Genomic DNA, 25,601 nt, shown 5'->3' with positions numbered 1-25,601 from the left:
GGTTTAATTAAGTGTACACAGATACACATAGTTTAAGTAGATGTCAGTGACAACTTTAACCTTATGACATCAGAATGTCATTTTTGTTTTCATTAAACTCTGCTCCTGTATGTAGGCACTCGTGAAACAAAGATACACATCAAATATTGCTTACATTTCTTTTTCCAAAGTATAGGGTCAGGATTATGACCTATATATTTAGAGGATTAAACTAAGATGGGCATTGCTCAGGGTTCATCCGTTTGATTGACCTTCTTGGCCTCCGTAAGCCCGACTTCATTCTCGAGTGATGCCCATCAGTAACTAATGTGATCATGCCGTTCAGAAATCGAGTTTTCTGTGTGCTTTTACATTTCCACTCAGGCAGGTTAGTTATTTATGTTTCCCTCGTCCCAATCTTTCATATTGTATGACAGTATGGGCTCAAACATCACCATCTACACACAATCACACACTTCACACCCTCATGCAATCAGACTGTGAAAATAATGGCTAAAAAGCCTGTCTGATGGGATCACTGTCACATCCTGAATAGATGGAGTCTACTTTGAAAGGTTCAGTAATTTTTCTCCCTCAAAGGCAGAAGGTATATCTGGAATATTCCAGATATATCCAGAGGTATTTGGACATTTAAGCTTTCTCTGTAAAAGGCTGTGAACTGTCAAATATTACTGACTGAAATCAAATTAACAGAAAAAAAAATCTTTCCAATGAAGGAGAAGGGCAAACCAGAGGTGTAGCCATTTTTATCTGGTTAGTTTTTATACAAACACAGTACTGTCAGGTAAACATCTCCACCTGTGTGGTATGTGCATTTATGGTAATGAGTTGAAATGATGTCACGACCCTACATCGTACCTGGGTGTTTCTCCTGCACAACAGTTGGTCTGCATGCAGTCAAAATCAATAAATCTCTGTCAGCCTATTAAAGAAATCTATTCATTTTCTTGTTATTTCTGACCATTTGCTTAACAAAATGAGCATTACACCTTAGTAAATGATGTCCAAATTAAGAGGAATCCTGCTGATTTTCCATTTGGCTCTGGCTGAAAAACCTTTTCTGCTGCTGGAATAATCAGTTTTAAACCAAGCCGCATTTTCTCCATCAAAGAAATTAAAAAGATTAAAGCTCCGTCCCAACTATATCATTTGTAGTCGACCGAAACCTGTCAAAAGCCATATTCAAAGACAAATTTGACCTCTTCTATGTTTCTGTGGTGTTGAATTACAACCGTGATGTGTTAGGCAAATAGATGAAAGACTAAATTAAAAAAAGACTGTGTGCCTTTTTAGCTTGATGGGGTTAATTACTGTGAACCCCACAGGATTTTCTTCACAGCAGACATTTCCACTTGTCATGTGGGAAATGCAGAGGTGTAATTAATATAAGAGAAGACTGTCTGAAAGGAGACGGTAGATGAGCAGCGTACACAACAGGATCCATTAGTAATGCTAGATACCTTACAAATGTGCAATTAGCACGAGGAAATGCTAAGCTTTTACTCCAGAAACCTTTCAAAGCATCAAACTGCACATAAGAGTTCCAACTCTTACAAACACAGACACAGTCAAGTTTGTGGGACTAAATTCATTTGCAATGAATGAAGCAGAGGAAAATGCACTAAAAATGATGACATTGTGTAACACGGGAGTAAACAGAGTCAAAAATCAAAACTTTAATGATCATCACTGCCCTCCTCTGAGTTTAAAAAGGCATTACGGCTGAGAAGAACCCAAACTGTCACTTCCATTAATAAAAGGCTGCTAAATTAAGCCACTTTTGGGATTTTCATTTGCAGTCTACTGAAGGACAAACTCACCCACACACAGCTACAGAAGAGTCATTTATTACTCCATTAGAAGAAATACAAAGATGGCAGAGAAACTCTGATCACATTAGTCCTCTGAAAATACAGAAATACCGAATGCTGCTTCTTGCACGAGGAAAATCCCGTCATCGAGATGAATGGTGACTACTGCAGAGTAAAAGGAGAGGGGAGCCACCGATGGAGATAGCTGGCTAGTTTCAATTTCTAGATTCACATTTTAATTTGCTACAACCGGGCTATTGAAAACATGAGACACCAAAGTACTTCTCAAAGCAGGGCCAAAAAGTCCAGCACTTTGAGGTTCAGGGTCTTTATTGTCTTTCTGGACAACCGCACAGATGCTCTTGAGGCTACGTCACAATTCTCCTAGCAACCGTTGCCCATTTCCTCACCGGATGAGCGCTAATAATAGCCACATTCAAGACATAACAATTAGGTTACAGCACTTGTACTGGACACGTCAACAGGTGAATGAGACGATGACATAGTGTAGTCAGCTAATCAGCCTCGTCTTTCATTAAACAGTAAATCAACTCAATACCAATTGTTTCCTTTAGCTCTCTGGCCGTGAACCTGCCTTAGTTGCCCAACTTGAATTTGATAAGCTTAAATTTTAAGTTGCTTGTTGGTGTTCTGTGGACTCTGCTCTCTAGTATTGCTGGTTCTCCTCACTCCACAACTGGTAAATTTATATGACATGTGATTAAGTTAGCAGAGGTTGGGGGGAAAAAAAAACAGAAGCAAAGCATGGTGTACTAGTTGAATTTGCCCTGAGCTCCACCCACCACTGACAACAACAACTAGACAGCCTGTGACAGCTCTGGGCATGACAAGACCCAGAGGTGAAAACGAGCCTATCAATCCTGTCCACTAAGCAAAACCAAATCTCATAAATACTTTTATATTTCCTCCAGAGGATACAGTTTTCACTAATAAAGTAATCCACATTTGATATAAGACACATTCAAGTACTTCCATTTACTTTGAGGAACCGATATTTAATTCAGAAAGCCATGAGAGCTCCACGAGCGGTGCCTCATGATTTTTCAATGTGCTGTGTGTGAGCTGCAGAAGTGCTGAGGGTGTGTGTGCGAGTGTGTTTGTGTGTGAGCTGCAGAAGTGCTGGGTGTGTGTGTGTGTGTGTGTGTGTGTGTGTGTGTGTGTGTGTGTGTGTGTGTGTGTGTTTGGTAAAGTCCAGTCCTTGGTGCGTTTCTGTCCGGTCTACATTTGGCTGAGGAAATGAGCGCGTCCGTTGTCTTCCAGACGGCGGGTGAGGATCTCGCAGCCGGTTTCCGTCACCAGCAGGGTGTGTTCGAACTGAGCCGAGCGCTTCCCATCTCTGGTCACCGCCGTCCAGCCGTCTGGCCACGTCTCATCTTGCCAGCCACCTGAGACATTACACACACGCACACGATTTCTGACTTTGGCTTACACAAAGTCAATTTAGCAAAGTCGACAAAACAAAGCCTCTGAGCTATGCAATGACTCACTGTTTACCTGTGAGATAGTTAAAGGTTTTAAAGTGTAATGACCCATTTTGGAGCCTGGCTTTACACAATTTTACCCTGTAAGAACCTGTTAATAGTCTCAGCTTTGCTCAGTATATGCTCGACTGTGAAGGTGATTTCTGAAGGCAACTTGGTCATTTTGCTTTAGGATGAGCTGATTAGATAAAACAATTTGGTTTCTTCAAAGGCTTCTGTTCCTAAAAACCAAGCAAAACACCATTTATGGTGTATTATGAGAACTACACTGCAATAAAGCTGCAAACAGAAACAAGAATTCCAATGTTTAACTTGACATAGTATTCTAGTTTTAGTCGCTTGAACTATGTAGTTTGCAAATAGTCTAATTAAGGCAGTTTTCTAACATATTCATTTGATCTATTTCTGTAAAGATTATTATTCATACAAAGGTTACACTCACCTTCACATATCATGGGCTCAATGGTGAACACATGGCCAGGCTTCATAACACCAACTGCTTTGTTTTCTGGGAAATTAAGGAGAACATAAATCATGCACTTTTGAGTAATTAATGCTAACACATTCAGCGCTAACCGTGGGAGTTACTCACTGGCATAGTGCGGCACATTGGGAGCCGTGTGGAAAAGTCTGTGGATGCCGTGGCCGCAGTAGCTGCGCACCACGGAGAAGCCGTTGGCCTGAGCGTGCTTCTGGATGATGTTACCCAGCTCTCTGTAGCGAATGCCAGGCTTCACTGAGGAAGCAAACAACACAGGGCTTAGTTTATTTCCTGAACCACACACACTAATGTAACTATTTGACATGGAAAACGATGTTGTTTCTACGTCAATGTTTCAAAATGTAAAGTATTTTCCTATTTCAGGTTTACAAAGGTAATGTTGAGTTTGCCTTCAGCAGTCAATTGAATATCTTTGACTATTAACTGGACAAAACAAGACCTCTGAAGAGGCTGTGGGAAAAGAGGATCTGCTTTTATTTTTATTGCGCAGACCAGAAAATAAAATGTGATTAACTGATAATCTTCCATAATGCATGATGTTCCTCAGCAGATGGTGCATCCCAGTTGCCCCGCACATGTAGATAATCAGAATTTGCAACATCCTGGCCACTTTAAGGATTGCAGTTCACAAACTGATGGGTCACTGAGGAATGACCCATCAATTTCGACTTGCTCTGAAATGTAAGTGCTCTCTGGTGGCCGAACTCTGCTAATTCTTGTTATTCAATGACCTCAATATATTGATACCAATAATCCCAATAAGCTAATACTGGCTGATTTAGCCAAAGCTGTGTCTTTGATTAAACAAGGGTAGATAACATAACGTCCATCACATCAACACAAAACACCACCATCACTGTAAAATGTTAGAAAGACAGAAAGTGAGCCTACCAGAATCAATGGCTTGCATAAGGCATTCATACGTAGTCTGAACCAGTTTCTTTGCTCCTTCGTCCACCTCTCCAACAAAGAAGGTTTCGTTGAGGTCGCCATGGAAACCATTGTGGTACACAGTGATGTCCACTGCGTGAGCGTGGGAAGACAAATATGTCAGGACCATTGTATCAGATGACAAACTGAATTCTTTTATGTTTAACACAAAGGGAGCAATATTATGAATGACCTGCCAAGAGCAGTTAATAACAGGCGCTAGCAAGTTTTCAGAAAACACGTATCCATTTGCAAGGCAATACAAAATATCCTTTTATTAAAAAATTGCTGATAAAATTGGAAGTGCCAGTTTGCAAACTGGGACTTTTCCCCACTTGAGGAAAAATATAGACAGCAGAGAATCTGACTGGCAAAGCCCCACTGGTAGAGGTTAATGAAACTATTTGTCTTGTTGGGCCACGCAGCGAGAGATGAGTTGTTGGCAAGTACTCCATCAGACGCTCTGAGGGGAGTGGCGGATAGAAGACGTCGCCTTAGCAGAAATATTCATAAAGAGGCTAAAATTGGCCAAACTCCTGCTGATACCATTTCGGGATCTCGGTACAATCATTTGTCATCCCAATTCCCCTTCCCCCCCTCACCTCAAACATTTACCAGTATACAAACTCAAGCATTCACAGGACTTTGCTAGACATTGGGAATATGAATACATTTTTAAACACTGCAGTATTAAAGTTCCCTGGAGATTAAAGCACATGATGGCAGTAAAGCAGGAACAGATAAGAGAAGACATGTGAGGCAGTGAACGCACCATTGAGGATATCTCCTTCTTGCAGGGGTCTTCTGTCTGGGATGCCATGGCAGATGACTTCGTTAACAGATGTGCAGCAGGATTTGGGAAAATTGTAGTAGTTGAGAGGGGAGGGGTAGCAGTTCCTTGCTAAACAGGCCTGTCGGGACAAAGTGTGTATGTTACAGAGATGGCAGCAGTGCAACAACAGAGTACAAATGTAAATGTATGACAAATATCGAAGATCAATAATCCATTTTAAAGGAGTTCATTTGATATATTTAACAGTTCAAACCTAAGTGCTTACGTTGCTTACATGCCTGGCGCTGACATGTGGATGAACTATAATGAGCCATAATGCGAGTTTGTGTTTAGTGGATCCAAAAATGAGGCATTGTGTCTTGTTTCAAAACAACGCACCAGATGTACGGCGTGGTCAATTTCTTCTGTTGTAACGCCTGGTTTCACCATCACGGCTGCAATGTCCAGAACTTCTCTTGCCAGCTGCAAATAGCACACATGTCAAAATCGCACTGCAATAAAAGGTAAGCTAGAAATGCACGCCTTGAAAGCAGAGAGTCAATACTGATTGCTACCTTGCATACAACTCTCATGCCCTCAATGTCCTCGGGGTAAAGAGTCTTGATCTGTGACGTCCCCTTCAAGAACTGCTCGGACTCAGACATCCCTACGGGACGGAAACAAGGACAGACAACTGGCATCACTCACACGTCAATACTCAGTGAAACTGATGAGCTCATTCAGCCAGGATCTTGCAATAGCAGCTGCTGTCAGTCTATCAATTTCCAGACTGTCACTGCTGGATTTACATTCTCCTGATTGATTTTGTTTTTCCATCACAAGTGACAACTAAATAAATCATCTGTTACTGAGAAGGCATTGTCATTCATACTATAATTTTAACAGTTACACTGCAATTGGTGCAACTGTAACTATTACCCCATGCAAGAATATAGATACTTAAATAAAGGCAATCATGTTAACCCATACTGTCCTATGAGCTTTACCTTCAGTTGTCTCTGACTCCTCGCAGCTTCAACAAGTTACAGTACACAATTAATCCACCTCTAGACCATCAGAAAACAGTGATTTAGTTTCAGTAAAAACCACTGTGTAAGAACAGGGAACATCTGGAAAAATAAATAAAACACTACTCTCTATAGCAGAAGGCAAATCTACTCTCAGAAAGCCATGGCTAAAGTCTAAGCCCAGGGTGCGCTCTCATGAGAAAAGTTTAATCACTACAAACAGGTATTCCTTGTTTTAGGACATGAACGTTGTTTTTGATATGTCAGAGGAATAGAACTACTGATGGTAGCACAGGAGTGCCACCTGGTTTAGTTTTGGTACTTTTAATGTGAAATCCTTGTGATGTTTAATTTTTTACTGCTTGTACAGCAGTATAAATCTGAAAAATAAACTCACCTCAGGTATGACCTCATGTATGATCATGAGGACCGATAGTATATTTAAATCCAGTACAAAACCAAACCATCTTTCTCACAATATCAACAAAAATCACAAGTGTAAAAGTAGAATTGCATCAGATTGCAGTCTGTCTATTAGTTTGCACTGGTGTTCTTAATAAAGAGTCATGAGTGCATATCAAGCTGAACTGTTTTGATATTTTGCCAGCTTCAGCCCTAAACATCTAACAAGCATCTTGTGCTGCTATGAATAACTAGCCACTCCTATAAAGACTACACTACAGCTTCAGCACCTGAGCAGAGGCATGACACTCACACCGTCGGCTCAGAAGAACAAAGCTCGGCAGCTTCTGTTATATGGAGAACAACAAAAGTGCAGGTCTCAGTGCAGCAGGTCAGCTTGGTAACGACCGATCCAACAAGAGCCCAACATTTTAATTGGACTGCAAAATGCATACAAATATCTGTTGGTCAAAGCACCCGTGTCATCAATAATTCGCTGGTCCATAATTTATTAACTCGACCAGATGAATGCTGGATGAACGTGAACAGTTGCCTAGCAACACAGACATGAGACAGATTAGTGTTTGAATCAAATGCTGGTGTCCTTTTGACCTGAAGAGGCCACAGTGTGACAATGGAAATCAATTGGACTTACTAACACTTTGATACACCTGTTCTGAGAAGAAGCGAAGTATGAGAAAAGGACCGTGTGTACATTATGTTTTCAGAATGAAAATCACTGCTGAAAATGCTTGTGTTCAGCCCTGAAGCGGGACCGAGCCTGAACTAATAAGAGGCCTCTATCAGGAATTTTTCGGCCTTTTCCTTTGGAATGTGCAGCTAGTTGATGTGTACCGGCTGATTTGAAGATGCTCACTGTCCACATTTGAGTTATTAAAGAATCCCTATTTACCAGTAATAATTTAAATCCATTGAAACACTGTCCTGAATCAATTGTACTTCACTCCCCGAATTGGCACCACAGGAGAATGAAAGGAGACTGTAACCATGACTACCTGAGTGTGGATCTATGCAGTCAGATGACACGGATGCAGAGGTTGCCATGGCTGCAAAAAAAGAATGACTTGCCCAGAGAAATAAATGTAAAATAAGGCAGGTTAGAGTAATCTCAGCTTGTGATAATTTACATAAAAGAAACAAACTGGTGATAAAAAAACACAGTGTGACAGCAGAGCTGTCAGCAGGTTGACTTTTCCCTGCAATAAATCCAACACCAACGAGGGAGAGAGATCACCGTGAGATATTACAGGGACATTAGAAAGAAGACTATTCAAGTCCGGTTTGAAACACCAGCTTAGAAATAAAAGGCATCAGTACAGATGTGCCTACATGATATTCACTGATTTCAAAGTGCTACATCTCCAAAAGCTGAACTGTGAAATTATATCCATATACTGTATGCAGCAGCTTTAAAACGAGCTGCACTAAGCACAATACTTTGCCCATGTAGATACATTTAAATCCAGATTTACTGATTGATCTTGACAAGATCATAACAAGAAATATCAGGTTCTGGATTTAAAAACAGTCCAGTGAGCGCTGTGGGAGAAGAAACGATTAATCTATCAGTGAATGTTTAAAGGTTTAGTCCACACTTTTTCAGCACCCCTAAGGAGTGACTACTGAGCAACACAGCAAATCATGATGAGCTGCTCCTCTGTTCCACCCCACTCTTAAAATCCTGATGAAGTCAGTATGTTGGAAAGGCTAAACAACACCATCAGCTAAAAATAAGGTTAGAGTCTGGAGATGGACTTTAGGAAATGGTTTAGGAATCAGACTTACACCAACAAGGAAAATCTTTTAAAGAGCAAGGACAGAAGCAATACAGAATGAGAGTATAGCCATTGTATCTCAGGCTGATACTCACTGAGTCAACTCAACTCCACGTGTAACTGCAGGATTACATATTTCTTGTCAGCGAGTAGGGTCTACTTGTGAGTAACATGAATTTCATCATTAGAAGTTGAAAATGATGCACAAATCAAATGGTCTGTGCCCAACCACATCTGTACAATAAGGTTACTAAGTAGCTACAGCATGTAATGTAAAATGTGTTCTGCCCATGATGTAAGAAAAAGAACGTAGAGGCTCATATGTGAATTTATCCTTTGAGTGGACTTGAAAAGACTAGAAACAAGTAAGCAAACATAATCCTGGACAAACAGTGAGCACACATCTAATTCTGCATCTGAATATAAACCATGTGATATTAATTCTAATGCATGAGCTCAATCGTAAACTGGTTGTTGTGGCTGAACGCGGCACAGTTGCCTCACCATATTAAATATGCCCACTTAAGCAAAATTAAAAATGAACAGGTGACAAATATCTCGATAAACTGCTGAATTTCAATTATAGCACAAAACTTGCTGATGTGGCTCTTCATTACCCGCCTGTTCAGACTATCCTCTGTGTGTACAGATCTTTAGCTGACAGCACAAGACGTATCAGCTTATCTGTGCATTCATGCAAAAATGGCAGAACATGCATGCATGGATGAGTGCATTGTTCAGACAGAGACAGAGACGGGCCTTCAACAGGTAGCTCTCAATGCTCATGCATGCGTTACTAAATCTGTGCCATTAGTTTCTAACTCATTTATTGTGGTAATAATGAATGTGGTCTGGACTTTTTCCCCCACTTAGCTGATGTCAACACATACTTACGAAATGACATATTAGTAACTTATTTGCCACTAAAATACCAATGAACCCATCAGTTATGCAGGTCAAAGTCAGGTTAAATATTGTAATATTTTCAATTTATACCAAGACACCACAGCTTATGCTCATCATGTCCCATGCCCCAATTTGAGCTAGGGTTGATTTCTGATTTATCAAAAGTATGAAAGCCCTGAATGAATCCTCTTACTTGTACACAGTACCTCTGATGAACTGCACTTTCCTGCACAGTGTGACATGCCAAAAAGGATTTACAGCTTAAAATGAATAAATAAATAAAAAGATCACTTCTGCTGGAACAGAAAGAGATCGGGTTACCTCTGGGATGATCAGCATAGTCAGGTCTTTGGATGTCACCTGGCACAGGTCTCATGGGAGTCTACAGAAAAGGCCAGAAGAAAGACAGACAGGTTAACTCAGCGTGTCAGTGTTTATATAAGAGAATCCTTGAAGCAAGTAACAAAATGTAGCATTTCCTTTTAGTGTCTGTGTTTGATTTCCATTCATTTGAATAAGGTAAATACCATAAGATGATTCTTATCTTTATGCTTGAGCTTGTACCTGTTTCATGCTGTGTTATAAATCCAATGCACCCCACCACCACCAGCCCTTTTTTTTTTTTGATGCACCGTTCTGACATTAGTCGGATATTAGTCTGATCCTGATTCAAAAAGCTGGACCGGATATCAGTGTCAACGTACTGATGTATTCAGTTTAATTCTGGCTTTATGTGCATTTACTACACCTCGCATCAGTAGCAGTGGTACCAGGAGACCTAACACATCTCACGGGAAGCTAGCAGCAAAGGATCAGCAGTGTCTAGATTCTCAGATGTCCTAATCCAACAGCTTTTGTCTGTATGTTGGCAATAGTTTTTCACACAAACTGCAGCCAAGTGAGATGACACGACTGAAAAGTTCAGATGATGCTTTTCCTGTTGGCTTCGTTTATTCCCCTGATCTGTTACAATCTGTGAAATACTTGTTGGGATGATTTTATTACATGTAGATAACTCAATGTCATTTCACTTCACCTTTTATGTGTACACCTAGTTTATCTTGTCAGCAAGACAACTTTACACGCAATAACCAATGCAATGACCATCAACTAGGCTTAGTAGTGTACTGAAGCTGGGCTATCCATACCATGCCATGTTTGATCCCCAAAGTCCAGTTTGTTTGGCTAGTGCAGGTTAATGCAGTCCTATATAGTGGACTGTAGCTGTTCTGCCTGCCCGTTCATTTTTCATTACTTACCAGAGGGTAGTGAGGGCGTAGTTTTCCTGTGTAGCGGTACCCTGGCCATGGGTCTGTGTTGATCTCCTTCTCCACACAGTTCTTAGATTCATTTTGGTTCTTCTCTTCCTCTAAAATACAAAAGAATATACAACATACACATAAAACAACTCACAGGGTGTCTGAATCATCTGGCACAAAGTACAGAAAGAAGTTTCACCAACTCGTGACTCTAAAAGGACACGCATATGTAAGGGGTGCCACCTCTCAGCTTTCTGAGCTGCAATTTGATTAACAGAGGAGTCTTAAAAGGAAGCTGTGAATGATTTTGATCTGTGGTAATGGATATGTGCTGCCTTAGGCTACGTCCACACTAGCCCGGATAGATTTGAAAACGGCGTTTTCGTCTGAAAATGCTCTGCGTCCACACTAGTGTTTTCAGTCGTTTTCACAGAGTTGTGCGTTCACATTGAAACGACCGAAATCACTTACATTCCAGTCCTGCGCAAAAGCGAGTGAAAATTAAAGAATTTGAAGAAAAGCTAACAGGAGCATGTACAAACTTATATTAATCTTTTTTAGGTCTGTCAAAATTGAGACCAATCAAAACAACTGCTGTGCAATGCACTCAGCTATCTTTGTTTAATTGGTCACATGACTGCATCACATGACTAAAATGCATCATCATTTTAGGACGTCTGCGTTTATGAGCATCCACACTGCGAGGGGGCAGCTCAGTTTTGAAATGTATGCGTTTTCAAGACGCTGTGTTTTTCCTTGAGGAAAACGCCGTCTCAGTGTGGACGGGAGGCCAAAACGGAGAGAAAACACATTAGTGTGGACGTAGCCTTAGAGTTGGGTCATCTTGCCATGCGGGTGTTTCTTTTGACAGTCACGCTTCAGTGTGGTTACAAGTTTGATGAATGAATTTGCTGAGACTTAGATTTCATGTACGTGGGAAAATTAGCGATGCAGCGGGTATAATCAGCATTTTTTAGTTTTAGGTTTCTTTTGGTTCAGACCTGTTTCAAATTATCGTTATCAAATAGTGGTTTTTATTTTGTGTTGGAATTGTCTGGTTTTTGCAGTCACTAATTTGACCTTGTCCCACTGTCCTTTTTGATTTCCTTGTAGCTTTCATTTTAGTAGTAGCAGTAGTTACTGCATCTTGTAAGGACTAAATAACTTTTTATTTCCATTTTTAGAAAACCTCATTAGTTTGTTTTGTGCCACTTCCTTGTTTCAATCCACAGTATGTAATGTATAGCTCTAAATTCTTAACAGTACTTGTTTGTAGTGTGTGTACCCATGTCTGCACTGACTGCAGTGTTTTCAAAGTTATGGTGTGATCACTTGCAGTGCAGTGATATATTTACACTTTTCGGTTTTCCGGGTTTAGTTGCAGCTAGGATATTACAGGACCATATTTGAATGTAGTTAGTATAGTCTGTTATTATTATAAATGTGTTTCTTTTTGTTAGTCTCATTTTATGATTATAGTGTTACGTCATATAAGCTAAGCATCATGATAGCACAGTGGTAGACAGTGCCCAATTGCACCTACTTGCTTTTTTGTGCAGCAACTTGTGAGATGCCCAGCTTCCTTTAAAACATTCCTGCAAAGAAAAATTATTATCATTACTGTTACAGCACAAATTTTTCAGTGAAGTCCATATCAACAATATGCAACATTCACACGTGATCACAACCATATAACCCAATTATAGTCAGCTACAACTGAAATTTGGGTTACTTTACTTTGAGAAATAGCAGAAAAAGGATGGCCTGCTGCCATCGGTAAAGGTCATCTTATTCGCTGATTTGCAAACAGAAACCATCAAGGCCTATAAATCAGCGTGGACAGTTAATGGCACGGAGTGGAAAGCAGAGTCTGGCAGCAGAACCAAAACTGCACTCACAGCAGAGCCCTTTAGGGTCAAATACCTTTGCACTACAAGATCGTGTTGCTGACAGTGTTTATTACTAACTATTTATATTTTCAAAGCTTTTTTAGCTTTTCAAAGAAATCTTGAGAGATTTTACTCAAAATTCTACTGATCATTCTAATCCAGTGTATGCAGCTACAAAGGAAATATCCACGTGGTATAACTGGTAATTAAAACACAAGTGGCGTACCAATGTGCTTGTCACTACTCTAAGCTGCCAAACTTCTGAAAGAAATGTGTTTGCATACTACATGTAGCTCTTCTGATTTCCAGCCAAGTAGGAGACCCAACGCATAAACACTCCATCTTTAAAATGACACATTTCCTACAGATGTTTGGTCTCGTGGGAACCAAAGAACCAGGATGATCTGTCGGGCTAGAGTTGCGTGACATATCACTTTACAACTCAAATGCAAGTGTGTGCAACATACTGCATCACTTTATGTGATTCCTACACAATAAATATGACTTCATAAACCGTTTTACGTTAGACAACTTAACACCAATTGGCCACAGCTATTATTTTGACCAGGGTCGTTACATGACTCATTTTAGCCATAAGTTAGCTAGCTAAGCGTTTGCCCTCGGCCTGGTGGTTAGCAGGTAGCACCAGTTACAATCACTGGTTGCATTATTTATCGCCACCAGTCTGTGTGCCACTATACAACTAATAAGCATCCGCAACGTTCACAAAAAGTTGCGCTTTACCAATAGATTCACGTACACACAGCTACCTAGCTTGTCAGTTAGCAACCTCGTGATAAAACAGAGGGCCCCGGCACGCGGCACCAGCTCACATTTAAAGCAGACAAACCGGGAAAGCAGAAGTACCTGCGAGCAGAAATAGGAACCTTGAATACCAAGCTTGATACATGTGGGGCACTGAAGTTTGGCGTCCTTACTGCAGCCCTCTGTCTCACACTCCCTTCTAGCCTCGGTGCTCGCCATGCCTGCTCCGTCTGCACAAGGGGTGGAGTCGACGACAAGCAGCCAGCCGGCGCAGCCAGCCAGTGGCAGCTGCATGCACGGCGCATGTCCGCAGCGGGACCGTCACGTTGCATAGTTCGGTCCAATCAACAGAAACTTTCCTAACAGAGAATTGTAAGATGGCGACCGCCGAACCGGTGAGTACTTTCTGTAAAGAACACATGAAAACATATGAGGGTCTTCTCGCTTCGATTACAGGGCGGTGTCAACCGTAAACTTCACGTACAACTCTTAACGTTAGCCCGTAAATGCTTAATGAGCGTTGTTGGGGCCGCACGTGTTGTTTTGAGTACTTCAAATTTGTCTTGGGTGCCACGAGCGAGGCGTAAAACAGGAATGCTTGTGTGTGGAAATCTCCCAACTTTCAAGCTGACGTTACTGCTACCAATCGAGGCAAGCACATTAACTCTCACCTGAAAACCAGTCACTTTTAGTGACGGACATTGCGCAGCGGTGAAGTGAACCTCCAAGAAATATGTGTTTATTAGAGGCACGTGAAATCATACCTTATATCCGAGGAGGACTTTATGTAAATAAAAATCCAGCTGTCAGAATGGTTCGACACATGACCTCTGCGGTCCGCCGTTAGCAGTGCTGTAAGCTGAGGTAAATGATGTAGAAGCACAGAGGGGATTCCTTATTTGTATTAAGTAATTTTATAGTTAATATTAGTTAGTCTTTGTCTCGCATCATAGTGAAATGTGTTCCAGATGTTCGTAATGGATTCCGTAAACATCTGCTTCCGTCACGGAATTTAAGTCGATCTAAGTTTCGTTTTAGGCTATAATATCAGTTTCTTTTTTTAAAAATGGGACTTCTACTAGTGGAAACAAGTAAACAAGAGGAAAAACCAGAACTCAAACATGTTGTTTTCAGTTTTATTGTATACCTTATATTAGTGTTGAGCCTCCATCTATTTTTTTTTAGGAAACTAACCCAAGTCCTTCCCAGCCTGATGAAGATGGAGCTGAGCAGACCGGACAGGAGATTGTGAGCCCAGAGGCCTACATCAAACACCCGCTCCAGAACAGGTAGAGACCGCAGGTTTATGTAAAGCGACCCAAAGTTTTCCTTCAAGCAAGTCATGACACTTTTGGTAACACCTCAGGACGTTTATTTGATGAGCTGTTCTACAGCGTTATTTAAATTAACTTTAATTTCAGTGGTTACCAGTACATAAAACCTGCATGTTTATATACTAAAAAAAGAAAAAACCTAGAAAACCTGTTGAATGCCCCCACAAAGATTTCTGAAAACGTCTTAAAAACTCCCACAGTCTCAAAATTTCTTTATCTCTCCAGATAAAAACCAAAGATCAGAATTACTCGTTTAAATTATTTTATGCCAACACTTGTTATCACATTATTGAATAGTAATTAATAGTATGGCTTGTCTGTTAAGGCCCAAATAATATATATATAATTGTTGCCTCACTTCCTATTACCAAATCGTGTCCAGTGTGTGTGAGTCATCTGTGTGATGTGTTTATAGGCCTGTAAATCAGTACTGCTTATCAGCTGAAGTCAAAAAGTCTGATAGTTTGTTCGCCTCCTTGCTTTGCATAACTGTTTGTTGTTATGCAAAGACTGTTATTAAAGTTTAAAATTGTATAATAAAGCCTTAATTACTATTTTTAGAATAGCAATTAGGCAGGCTTTGGTTTAATTCAACGGAATTAAAGTAATTTTTGTCTAAGTGGCTTGAAAATTGTGCTTTGGAGGCAAAACAAAACAAAAGCATTTCAGTTGCCATTCACATAGGACATGCCAGCATCTTATCACGGTCAGTAAGAGCGACCGCTTGTGTGTGGGAGTGGATAAATGTCAAGATGAAAAGTGCATCAAACTCCAGAGAAAAGACTGGTGACCTGTGTCAGACTCATGTTTGATCACAAGGCTCAGTTCGAGAACTGAATGACCGTTTCTCCTCATGGCCGAAGCAGCCGCTCATGCAGAAGTGAAAGAGAGACATGAATTGACCACTCACTGAAAACAATGAGTGCTGTGTTTACGGGAGGAAGAGGAGCCATTTACACAATTTGTCTGCATGATAGAAACATAAATAGAAGAACAAATGCAAATGTGTTTTGTTTCCAAGATAGATTTTGATGAGTTAAACCAATTTTCATCTTGATTGAAGACAGTGTCTAACAGACTTGGCAGTCATAAAATGTCATAAATACACATTTAATAATTAAAATATGAAGTTATCTCAAATGTGTTTTTGATGGATCTTCAGTGTTTTCATTGATATCGCACAGCTAGGATTTCCAGATCATATGACTCTGTCCCACTCAACCCCCACCAAACACACAATTAGATAATGCAGTGGAACCGCATCATTAAATCATTGTTTGTCATTTACTTTCATGCTGAGTTTATATGTACAAAAAATGGTAACAGCAGGACAGTTAGATGAGCTGATGTAACAGTTGTGGCTTCTGTTAAATGCAAGAGTACCCAGTGCTTAGGCTGGGGATCAGTTTTGGCCCTGCAGGCCCAGGGCTGCAGTACACTCGTGGAAAATCTCACAGAAACCTCCATCTTTGGAAAAGGAAAGATCAAACTGTAAAGCACCTTTTCGGGTTTTCTCCATTTAATTATTAAATGGTAAAAGGACTGGCTTATGTATCGTATTTTTACTCCAAGTGAGAACTCAAAGCAGTGCTTTATACTATGCCTGTCAGCGTGTTCTAACGATCACACTCATACACACACTGATGGATGGATCAGGGTAATTTGTGCTTCAGTATCTTTCCCAAGAAACACTTTGACATGCAGACTGGAGGAGCTGGGGATCAGTCTAGTATGAAACAGTTAAAACATCCAGCGTACAAGCGCCGGACATTAAATTGATGCTGCTTTGCTGATTAAAGTGGTATATCCCATGATATTGATGTTCAAAGTTCATTATTTAAAGAAAAAAAGTAATAAAAAGGTAAGATTTTGACTTTAGATTGTGACACTTTGAGTGGGTGTAAATTATTTACAGATTTTTAACAGAGCTTAAGCTTGTGTTTTTCCATCACTGAAAATTTAATGTGCGTAGCTCACGTAGGAATTCTAAAGGATCAAAAGACTGGGAAAAGTTAGGTGACTTAAAATGCCAGATTTCACCCCACCACCATGGACTTACTTTGTATGACTTCACTGGATAGTTGTTAAAGTTACCGTACCAAGAAAACCAGCTGATTCTGATGGGGTCGTGGGGTTCCACAGCCAGTTGTCTAAGTCTCAGAACAAGATTATTCATCTTCTTATTGTATTAATATGCACATTTGGACTTTTGTTGTGCATTTCATCACAAGTTTGGTCTTAAATTACCCCCTAACCTGTAGACAGGTTACCTGGTAACCTGGTAAATACACAGTATGTGACAGTAAATATAATTGATTGATTGCATTTTCTTAATTAAAATCTGGATGATTCATTGATAAAATGGAAAAACTCATATATAACTCTATATATATAGAGTTTTATTAAATTGTACCTGTATCCATGTATTTATGCATGCAGAGCGTCGGATTCAAGCCTTTTTTTATTTCCCCACAGTAAGACTGTGATTGTCTGTGATGGCGTGGTGACCTGTCCAGGGGGGTTCAGTGTTTTTCCTCTCAATCCATACTTGGATACTTTCCAAGTACCTTCTGTGCTGAATACAAATAAGCCGTGAATGAATATTTTATGCATATTTAAATTCCACAAGGGTCTTTATGTCCAAAAGGGTCAAATATAAAAGCCAAACTCGACTGAGATCCAGTCAGCTAAAAGAAAAGTTGGCTCCTAAACACTTTAGTGGTGTCTCACAGCTCATTTTGATGAGAAGGTAAATGCTAATGGCTAAATATCCCAAAATATTGACAGTGGCATAAAGCATCTGAAACTGATTAATGTTATTTGTATTGACAGTGATGTGCATTTCTCAGTTTTCTTAACTCCCACATTGTTTTCAGGGTCAAAGGGTGATTGAGCCTGTTGAAGTCCATGAGAGGGATCGTGTAATGTATGTGGCCTTAGATCATGGCCTATAACTAAACATTCAAATGTCTGATAAACAGGTTCACTAGAAAAATTCACACAACGTTCTAATTGCTCATCAAACACTCTGCTCTGTGGATTTAGTACAGCTGAAGATATTTGGCTTATTATTCAGACCTTATTTGGCTCATATTTGGACTGTGGGAGTCTGTCTGCTTTAATTCTTTATTAGTTTAATTTTTTTGCCAGCCTGTTGCTGAGTTATTAGAGAGTTTAGTGTTGAGCATTTGGGACAAGCATCATCTGCATCTCGTGCATCCATACGTTGCTCATTTGCCCAGAAGTTCTGTTTGCCTTTGTTTACATTGTGTGTGTAATAATAGGCCTATTATATTTATGCAAATTTTTGTTTTCTGCTTAAAACAACAGATGGTCTCTGTGGTTCTTCAAGAATGACAAGAGCAAAACATGGCAGGCCAACCTGCGACTCATCTCTAAATTTGACACAGTTGAAGATTTCTGGGCGTAAGGAACGATAAATGTCTGGGATTCTTCTGTGCTCTCACTGAGAAACAAGCTGTGAGATACCCTGACTATATAATATGTTGTGAAATATGATTTTATTAATGCTTTTCTGTCTTTATTTCAGTCTCTACAACCATATCCAGTTGTCAAGCAACCTAATGTCAGGCTGTGATTACTCACTTTTCAAGGTATGTTTGATTCGTTTACCTTTTCTGGACAAAAGCAGTGAGTGTTGACTTTAAATGCACATACATTTAATTAAATTGGGATTTTTAGTGACCTTTGCTTGTCAGTGTCTTCTTTAACAGTCTGTATTTTAAGTAAAAGTCTTCCAATATTCTCAAAGTTACATGTAAAAAAAACTACATAGCATCTTTTTAAGCTGGTAAATGTCTTTACATAGATATGAGATATGGCATTTGTGCTAGTTTTAGTTGTTTTGAGATACTAAATAAGCAAATAAAAGGCCCGAGGCCTCTTCCACATTTGAAGTACAGGAATAGAGATCAGTTAAATGTTTTAAACTGATATCCTATTATTATTTTAGACATTGTAAAACAATATCAGTTACTCCTGTACTGAAGTTGACTGCTTTGAGGGTCTGTCCCACAGCCCACATCATACCCCTCAAGGCAGTGGTAGTCCAAACACTGAACAGAAACAAATAAAGCTTCTGCAAACAGAACAATGCCTGACTGAACTGCCAAGACAAGAGTTCCAGTAAAAACAGCAGCATCATTGCTGGAGGGAAGGGAAACAAGAAAAAGCCAGCTCACAGCCAGGAGAGAGAGGATGAGTTAAAGTGGAAAAAGAGTACTGGACTCAAGCCTTTATGGAGGATCACACCAGTGATTATCAGTCATCATCTGTACAAATTTACATTAAGGAAATCTTCTGGGAAATAAAAACCTATCTGGAAATAGGTTGAAGGTGAATCTTTAAGAAAAAGGTGTTTCAGCACTCGCTGTATACACGCTGACTTTTGATATATTTTCGTTTTTCCGTCGCAAACATATAATGCCTAACTGTGGGAAAGATACATTGCTTGCAGGCAACGTTGAAACCTCGTTCTTAGAGGCTGCTCGGGATGTGTGCTGACAATTTGAACTATTGCTGCAGGATGGCATTGAACCCATGTGGGAGGATGAGAGGAACAAGCGTGGCGGGCGCTGGCTAGTTACACTCACCAAGCAGCAGAGGAGATTAGACCTGGACCGCTACTGGCTGGAAACTGTAGGTTTGACTGTGCTTGTGCTCTTCATCCCATTGCTTAAACCAGTGACAATAATAATCATTTCTCTAACCTCTCCCCAAAGCAGTACATTTATTACATGCTGGCAGCCATAATTAGTTACACCATGTTATCATTACACTTGTTGCCTGCAGAAAGGGGTGATTACAACTAAGCGTATCTTTCAGAGCTGAACCGAGCTCAGATTGATTTCATGTTCTTGGCAGCAAATGTGCGATTGCTGTGAGTGCGTGTTGAGCTGCAGGTTTGAGATCACAACCTGGTCAAATGAGAGCAATTGAAAATTGGTTTGCTTGCTTGGTGCTAACAGCGAGCGATGCTCAGCACAGATGCAGGAAAGAAAAGAAAAACATTTTCACAAGCTATAAAAAATATCACCGGGATGTTGGAACACTTATACTGTGTTGAATTAATACATATGGCCACCTGGGGCAGCAGTGAGCGCTACAATCAGCCAACCAATCAGCAAGTTACCACATATTATTTCTAGGCAGGTTTTTAAATGCGATAACTGAGAACAAGGTGACATATAGTCTTAAAATTCATACAATAGATGCAACTACTAAAATGTTGGTGAATTTGAATCTCAGTGATGTCGACCTGGAGGTTGAGGTGACTAAGATTCAAATCTCAAGGTCAACATCAGAGATCGTTTTCAGATAATCTTGTGACTTCAATAACTTAAGAAGGGCGTCGCCTAGGTGTAAAAGTTCACGAGTTTAAATATCAACGAGAACCAGGCAGCATTTTAAATCTCGCCTGATGAATGGCTACTGCCTATATGGCGCTGTTGGCAGTGCAGAGCCGATTCTTCCTTGGTGCCATTTCAGCAGGTTTTAAGATCTAATCTCACATAGCTCCACAAAATATAAAATTTGGGGTAATTTCAGTGGGAAGCCAGTTGCAGCGCACAGCATCTGCATTTTTTTTCTGCAGTTTTTTTGCAGTAGCCCCGCACACAGCCACATATTTAAACTGTTTCATCATTCAGTCTGCCTTCTTTTGGTTACCAAGTCCGTGCCTGCTTTTTGGCCATAGCACCCCTGTAGGTTGTAGATGGACCACTGACTCTGCATCTGTGGGAAAAGCGTAGTAGAGCCATCTCAGACCTGGCTCCCACACAATCGCTCGTGGTTAGCAGCAAATGTGTTTTGCAAGAATATTCTCCATTAGTCATTAAATTTGACAGGATCCTGTTATATATTATACAGGCCTGGATCAGGGCCAGCGGAGATCCAAATTCAATTTTTAAATTTCTTTGTAAGATAAAAAATATTTAAATACTAGTTTTAAAATTAACATTCTTTGTATCTTTAAATTTTTTTGCAGTTTAAATCCTGTAGGATATATTTATATATACCAGTGGTTCTCATAATTTTCACAATAAGTACCACCTCATAAAATATATGGCTCTTAATGTCGGTCATAAGGGTGGTACTTTAAAGTACAGTACTATAGGCCTGTTTAACACCCTATACAGTTTACACGAGACAATTTTCTTTCTTATATGAATGTTATTTATTTTAACTGTCATAAACAGGATGTGACAAGTGATAAAAATAACAACTGTACTGCAATAAAACATCCACAGCAGATGGGATATCCAATCTTTAAGTGATGATATGATGAAACCTGCTTCTGGGTCCAAACTACTCTGAGTTTATTAAGGCTGTTATGTTTTTAACACGTTTTAAAGCTTTGTATCTTGTTCTATTTAATCTCAACAAGCCCCTGAAAATAAGTCAGTGATCACTGTCGGCCTGTCTCGGTTTTTATCGTCACTATTCAAAGGCCTGTTTTTAAAACCTTACGATGTCACTAAACCTCAGTCATGCGGCAGTATATTAATGACAAACCTCGTATTGTGGATGGATTATCTCAGTTGTTCTCCTGACTGAAGTTTGGTCCGTTTACATCAATACGTCAATTTAACTTTTATTGAGTGGAAAAAAGTTAGCGTTCATCCTCCAGCTTCACTTTGGCTACGTTCACACTGCAGGCGAAAGCACATCAAATCAGATTTTTTTTTTTGACCCTATGCGACCCATATCCGATCATGGTATGAAAGTGTGAACGGCACAAATCCGATACTTTCAAATCCGATCTGGGTCACTTTCGTATGTGGTACTGAATCCGATACATATCTGATGTTTTAGAAAGCGACTGCTGTTTGATGGTCATGTCGCATTAAATCCGTCTTTTACGTCACTGACACAAGACAGACGCCAATTATCAGCGCCAGAGAAGACATCGCGAACGCTTCCTGGCCATCCGGTGAAACTGCTGGGAAGACAACGTTGGAGAAACGTTAACATTTTATTTGTACTGCATAATCTGCAGATTCTGACAAATATCTGCAGCTATCCTTTGAAGCACCGCTCCTCTAAAACAGCAATAAGGATAATTATTAGGTTATTTACATAATAATGTAAATAACAAAATAACTTAAAGCAAAAATTGGGGAAACGTGAAGTCCGAAGTCTTTATATTAACAGCCATCAGTCAAACAATATTGTTTGCTCTGGGTCTAAACAGAGCGCGTTGTGTGTGACGTCTTCTTTTGCGCATGCGGCCGCTTTGAGCGTTCACATTAGAGCGCGTTTGCTGTCGCATTTTATTTGTAGTGTGAACACGCAGACAAAAAAATCGGATTTGATCAAAAAATCGGAATTGAGCATTAAGACCTGCAGTGTGAACGTAGCCTTTGTTTATGTTATGCTAACCATAGCTGTGTAGCTAGCCACCACGTAGCACATCATTATATACCAGCTAGCCCAACTTCAGTAACCCTACAAACGTCACTGCTGTTTAGGTTTCTGGCTTCATTTATGTTGGACGTGATAGCAGAGCTGTACGTTTTAATTTTTCAGAAATCCCTCAATCAGAACATGGTATATTATTTAATCTTAAAAAAAATCTTTGAAGACTTCCCACGTATCACTAGAGGGAGCCCACGTGCCACCAGTGGTACACATACCACAGTTTCAGAACCACTGATATATAGGATAGGATTCACTTATAGTATATAGGGTGAATCAGTGGGTTATTCACATTACGGTTTTATTTAATAGGATAAAAACAATTTCTTCTTCCAAAGCTGGAAGAACTCAACTCAGGTAAAAGTAAATTCTTACTAAATTTCTTGCTGTTCTGACCTGCCATTGATCCTGAACTTAACTGAAGTGAAATATCAGAAGATCGGTTAATGAAAAAACACCAAGAACCCTTTAATGTTCTGCTCGTGTGATGATCAGGTTTGTGACTAAAGCTTTGGGTCGGCTGCAGAAGTTTTTCACATTCAAACAGGGCCGAGGCAGTCTGAAGATATCGAAGGTGTCAGAACAAAATGTGTTCAGATACTGCTGAAATATCACACTAGGATTAAGTAGTAACTTTGGAAATAATAATGTCAGCGTAAAATGCCACCAAATACTATGTCGTGTCACTGATTTTGAAAAAGCAGAAATCCTTAAAAATGTCAGCTCCCCAGTAATGAATACGACAAGCCTCAACGACCTCACTGCCTTTTCTCTTGTCGCAAAGAATGAGGATTTCAAGTTGCTGTCAAAATAAAGATGTGATTCATTATGTCAAGACAACAGCTTTTCTTCCTCTGCATCCTCTCACCAGCTGCTGTGCTTAGTCGGAGAGGCCTTTGACGACTACAGCGATGATGTCTGCGGAGCCGTGGTCAACGTCCGCACAAAAGGGGATAAAATAGCCGTCTGGACGTCAGACTACGAGAACCGCGAAGCTGTAACGCACATAGGGTGAGACAGATCAGATCGCGGTCTGTTTAAGTATTCTAAGCACTGAAGGCCTCCTCAGCATCTTACGTTGTCATTTCGTATTTCAACAGGAGAGTTTACAAGGAACGCTTGGGGCTTCCCGTGAAGATGACTATTGGTTACCAGTCTCATGCAGACACCGCTACCAAAAGCGGTTCAACCACCAAGAACAAATTTGTTGTTTGAGAAAGCCCTTATGTGCCTCTTTTCATTTTCTTGTCTTATTTTGTTGTTGGTGCACATGTTTACTTTGCTGCAAAAGACTCTGCGGAATGCAATCTGGAAGGAAATAAAGAGTTCATGCCAAATGTTGCCATAACCTGCCCAGGAACTTATACTATAAATGCTATGGAAAACAGATGAATGCAAAAACTTCCACAAACACTAATAATGAGAGGTATTAATAGTGGATGTCATTTAGAGTGCTTCATTTTGTACTAAACAAAATCGTTCTGATTTTATATTTTTATTTTGCGAATGGCAGGGAATCAGAAAATGTATATTTCTCACCTGTTTTACAGCATCGTTGGTTTGGCTGTAATCCTTATTGACATTAAACTCTTTTAATTTATTATATTAATTTGCTTGCATATTATTAGAATGTTAGACCTTCGTTTTATGCTTTTTTTTTTTTCTTTTTTTTTTGCCTTGAGCCATTGCACGTAATCCACCTTTTTAAAGTGTTTCATGACATATATTCATTTGAGTGTTAATATAATTAAAACATTGGTTTTGCAATTATTAACTGTTAAATTGTGGATTATTTTGTTGCTTTCTGTAAGTGGTACATTCCTTGTTATAAACGCTTTACTAATTGACTTGTGGTGATGCTCTATTGATGGACACTGACTTTTTGAAGTTAACTTATCAGCAGTGGCGGGCAGATCAGCCGTAAAGTAAAAAGACTAATGTAGATATGATTATACTTAAGAAAAGAGCACTTGGTGTGAAATCTGGCTCTCCCTCGTTTTAAGATCCCTTAAAATGTCAGTAAAAAACACTTGTGAGAGAAAAGATTAGTTTGGGAAACGCGGCGTCAGTCCATTGCCACCAGAGCAGCTTTCAAATGTCACTTCGCCGTGACAAATATCATCACGTTCTCGGTGTTCTTCTAATAAAGCAGCAGGCGACGCTTCTACATGTAGATCCTTCTTGATCTGATGAAGCTTTAAGTGGCTCTTTAATGAGGTCCCTGCTGCAGTTCTGGTGGTAACCTTTAAAGCCCAGCTGTTTATTCATGTAAGATCCTTTACAAGCATGCACTTACATGATAAACACAGTAAGTAAAACATGTAATAATGTATTCTGTTTAGAGCAGATGCTTCAAAATACCTCGAATCAGTAATTCGTCTGCACCAGTGCAGCAAAATGCCACAGTAACCTGACAGATTTTTGTACTTTTAACTAATATGTAAGATTTCTATGCTAATAAAATGCTAAATAACTTAAAAAATCAGATACAGCAATTAAAAAAAAAAAATTCTATTGTAAAGATTATACACAACCACAGTAAACGACCTTGGGGCAGATTCAAGTGATTAAATCTTTCAAAGAATAAATGAATAACAGAATTAACAGGTAGTTAGAATAAAAAAATGTCTGAAATGTGCTTCAACTGGCAAATTTGGGAGGAAAAAATAAAGACAAAGGTTAAAACTTGTTCTAACATAATTGAAGGGCTTTAAGTGTCATCGATCAACGGGACTGTAAGGTCTAATAAGCCTTTGGAAATCCATTCCAACAGACCGAGTCTTAATATGTTCTGCAAAAGCTGAAATCACTAAGAATTGATCAGCCTTTTAATACTGCATCGAGGCCAATAGTTTTTTTTTTTTTAAATGTAAGAAACATCTTCCTAATTTCCTTTTGTCAAATTCAGATTTGCGGTGTCTCAGAGGTGCCTTAATGGAGGAGCTACACAGGGGGGATTAAACAGGAGATAATGGATTTCAGTCCGTTGTGTGGAGTCTGCACTGAGCTTTTAAACACAGCTGCCATTAGTTGCTTATCAGCTGCAGTATAGCAGCTATAGAAAGCATTCAGACGTCTTCACATGCTGAAGAGGTCTATTGTGTTGTACATTTCATTTTAAGTAGAGAGAGTTGTATGTTTTCCTCTCGAGCTACGCTGAATAACCTTTTACCTTAAATGTAACTGTGAGTTGGAGTGGATCATTTTTGGCTCAGTTTTTCTTTCCCTTAGTTTAGTTTACCTGTTGTTGGTTCTGCACCCCGTAACA

The 25,601-nt window shown here is 39.7% G+C and overlaps 2 protein-coding genes across 4 annotated transcripts; one reads left to right on the top strand and one right to left on the bottom strand.

Annotated features, from left to right (window-relative positions):
• Positions 1-1,831: 1,831 nt before the first annotated feature.
• Positions 1,832-13,847, bottom strand: metap1 (methionyl aminopeptidase 1). Of its 2 annotated transcripts, XM_004559330.5 has the most exons (11): positions 13,665-13,847; positions 12,452-12,503; positions 10,909-11,018; positions 9,971-10,031; positions 6,093-6,184; positions 5,917-6,000; positions 5,518-5,656; positions 4,707-4,838; positions 3,906-4,049; positions 3,756-3,821; positions 1,832-3,217 (listed from the first exon to the last, which is right to left on the bottom strand). In XM_004559330.5, exons 1-11 carry the CDS (start codon positions 13,779-13,781, stop codon positions 3,051-3,053), a joined length of 1,164 nt encoding a protein of 387 aa, XP_004559387.2. In that variant the 5' UTR covers positions 13,782-13,847; the 3' UTR covers positions 1,832-3,050. The 2 variants fall into 2 exon arrangements, with proteins under 2 accessions (XP_004559387.2, XP_076733996.1); XM_076877881.1 differs by lacking the exons at positions 9,971-10,031; positions 10,909-11,018; positions 12,452-12,503; positions 13,665-13,847 and adding exons at positions 6,525-6,550; positions 7,261-9,945.
• On the top strand, positions 13,802-24,103 carry eif4eb (eukaryotic translation initiation factor 4eb). 2 transcript variants are annotated; one of them, XM_004559329.5, is made up of 7 exons: positions 13,802-13,957; positions 14,748-14,851; positions 18,227-18,322; positions 18,447-18,510; positions 19,442-19,555; positions 23,205-23,344; positions 23,434-24,103. In XM_004559329.5, the coding sequence occupies exons 1-7, from the start codon at positions 13,940-13,942 to the stop codon at positions 23,546-23,548; spliced, it is 651 nt and encodes a 216-aa protein (XP_004559386.1). In that variant the 5' UTR covers positions 13,802-13,939; the 3' UTR covers positions 23,549-24,103. The 2 variants fall into 2 exon arrangements, with proteins under 2 accessions (XP_004559386.1, XP_076733997.1); XM_076877882.1 differs by lacking the exon at positions 13,802-13,957 and adding an exon at positions 14,044-14,213.
• Positions 24,104-25,601: the final 1,498 nt, after the last annotated feature.

The sequence above is a fragment of the Maylandia zebra genome, linkage group LG19, assembly GCF_041146795.1.
Source record: "Maylandia zebra isolate NMK-2024a linkage group LG19, Mzebra_GT3a, whole genome shotgun sequence".
Classification (NCBI taxonomy): domain Eukaryota; kingdom Metazoa; phylum Chordata; class Actinopteri; order Cichliformes; family Cichlidae; genus Maylandia; species Maylandia zebra.
The sequence above is the reverse complement of the archived record's forward strand: the minus strand, read 5'-3'. Positions and strand labels throughout refer to the sequence as shown.

Coding starts and splice junctions, on each gene's coding strand:
- eif4eb (XM_076877882.1), top strand. CDS start 14,076: ATGAGCGTTGTTGGGGCCGCACGTGTTGTTTTGAGTACTTCAAATTTG. Junction 14,214..14,747: donor CGTTACTGCTACCAATCGAG/GCAAGCACATTA, acceptor ATTTTTTTTTAG/GAAACTAACCCAAGTCCTTC. Junction 19,556..23,204: donor ACCGCTACTGGCTGGAAACT/GTAGGTTTGACT, acceptor TCCTCTCACCAG/CTGCTGTGCTTAGTCGGAGA.
- metap1 (XM_004559330.5), bottom strand. CDS start 13,781: ATGGCGAGCACCGAGGCTAGAAGGGAGTGTGAGACAGAGGGCTGCAGT. Junction 11,019..12,451: donor GTTGCTGCACAAAAAAGCAA/GTAGGTGCAATT, acceptor TTTGTATTTTAG/AGGAAGAGAAGAACCAAAAT. Junction 4,839..5,517: donor AGAAGGAGATATCCTCAATG/GTGCGTTCACTG, acceptor ACGCTCACGCAG/TGGACATCACTGTGTACCAC.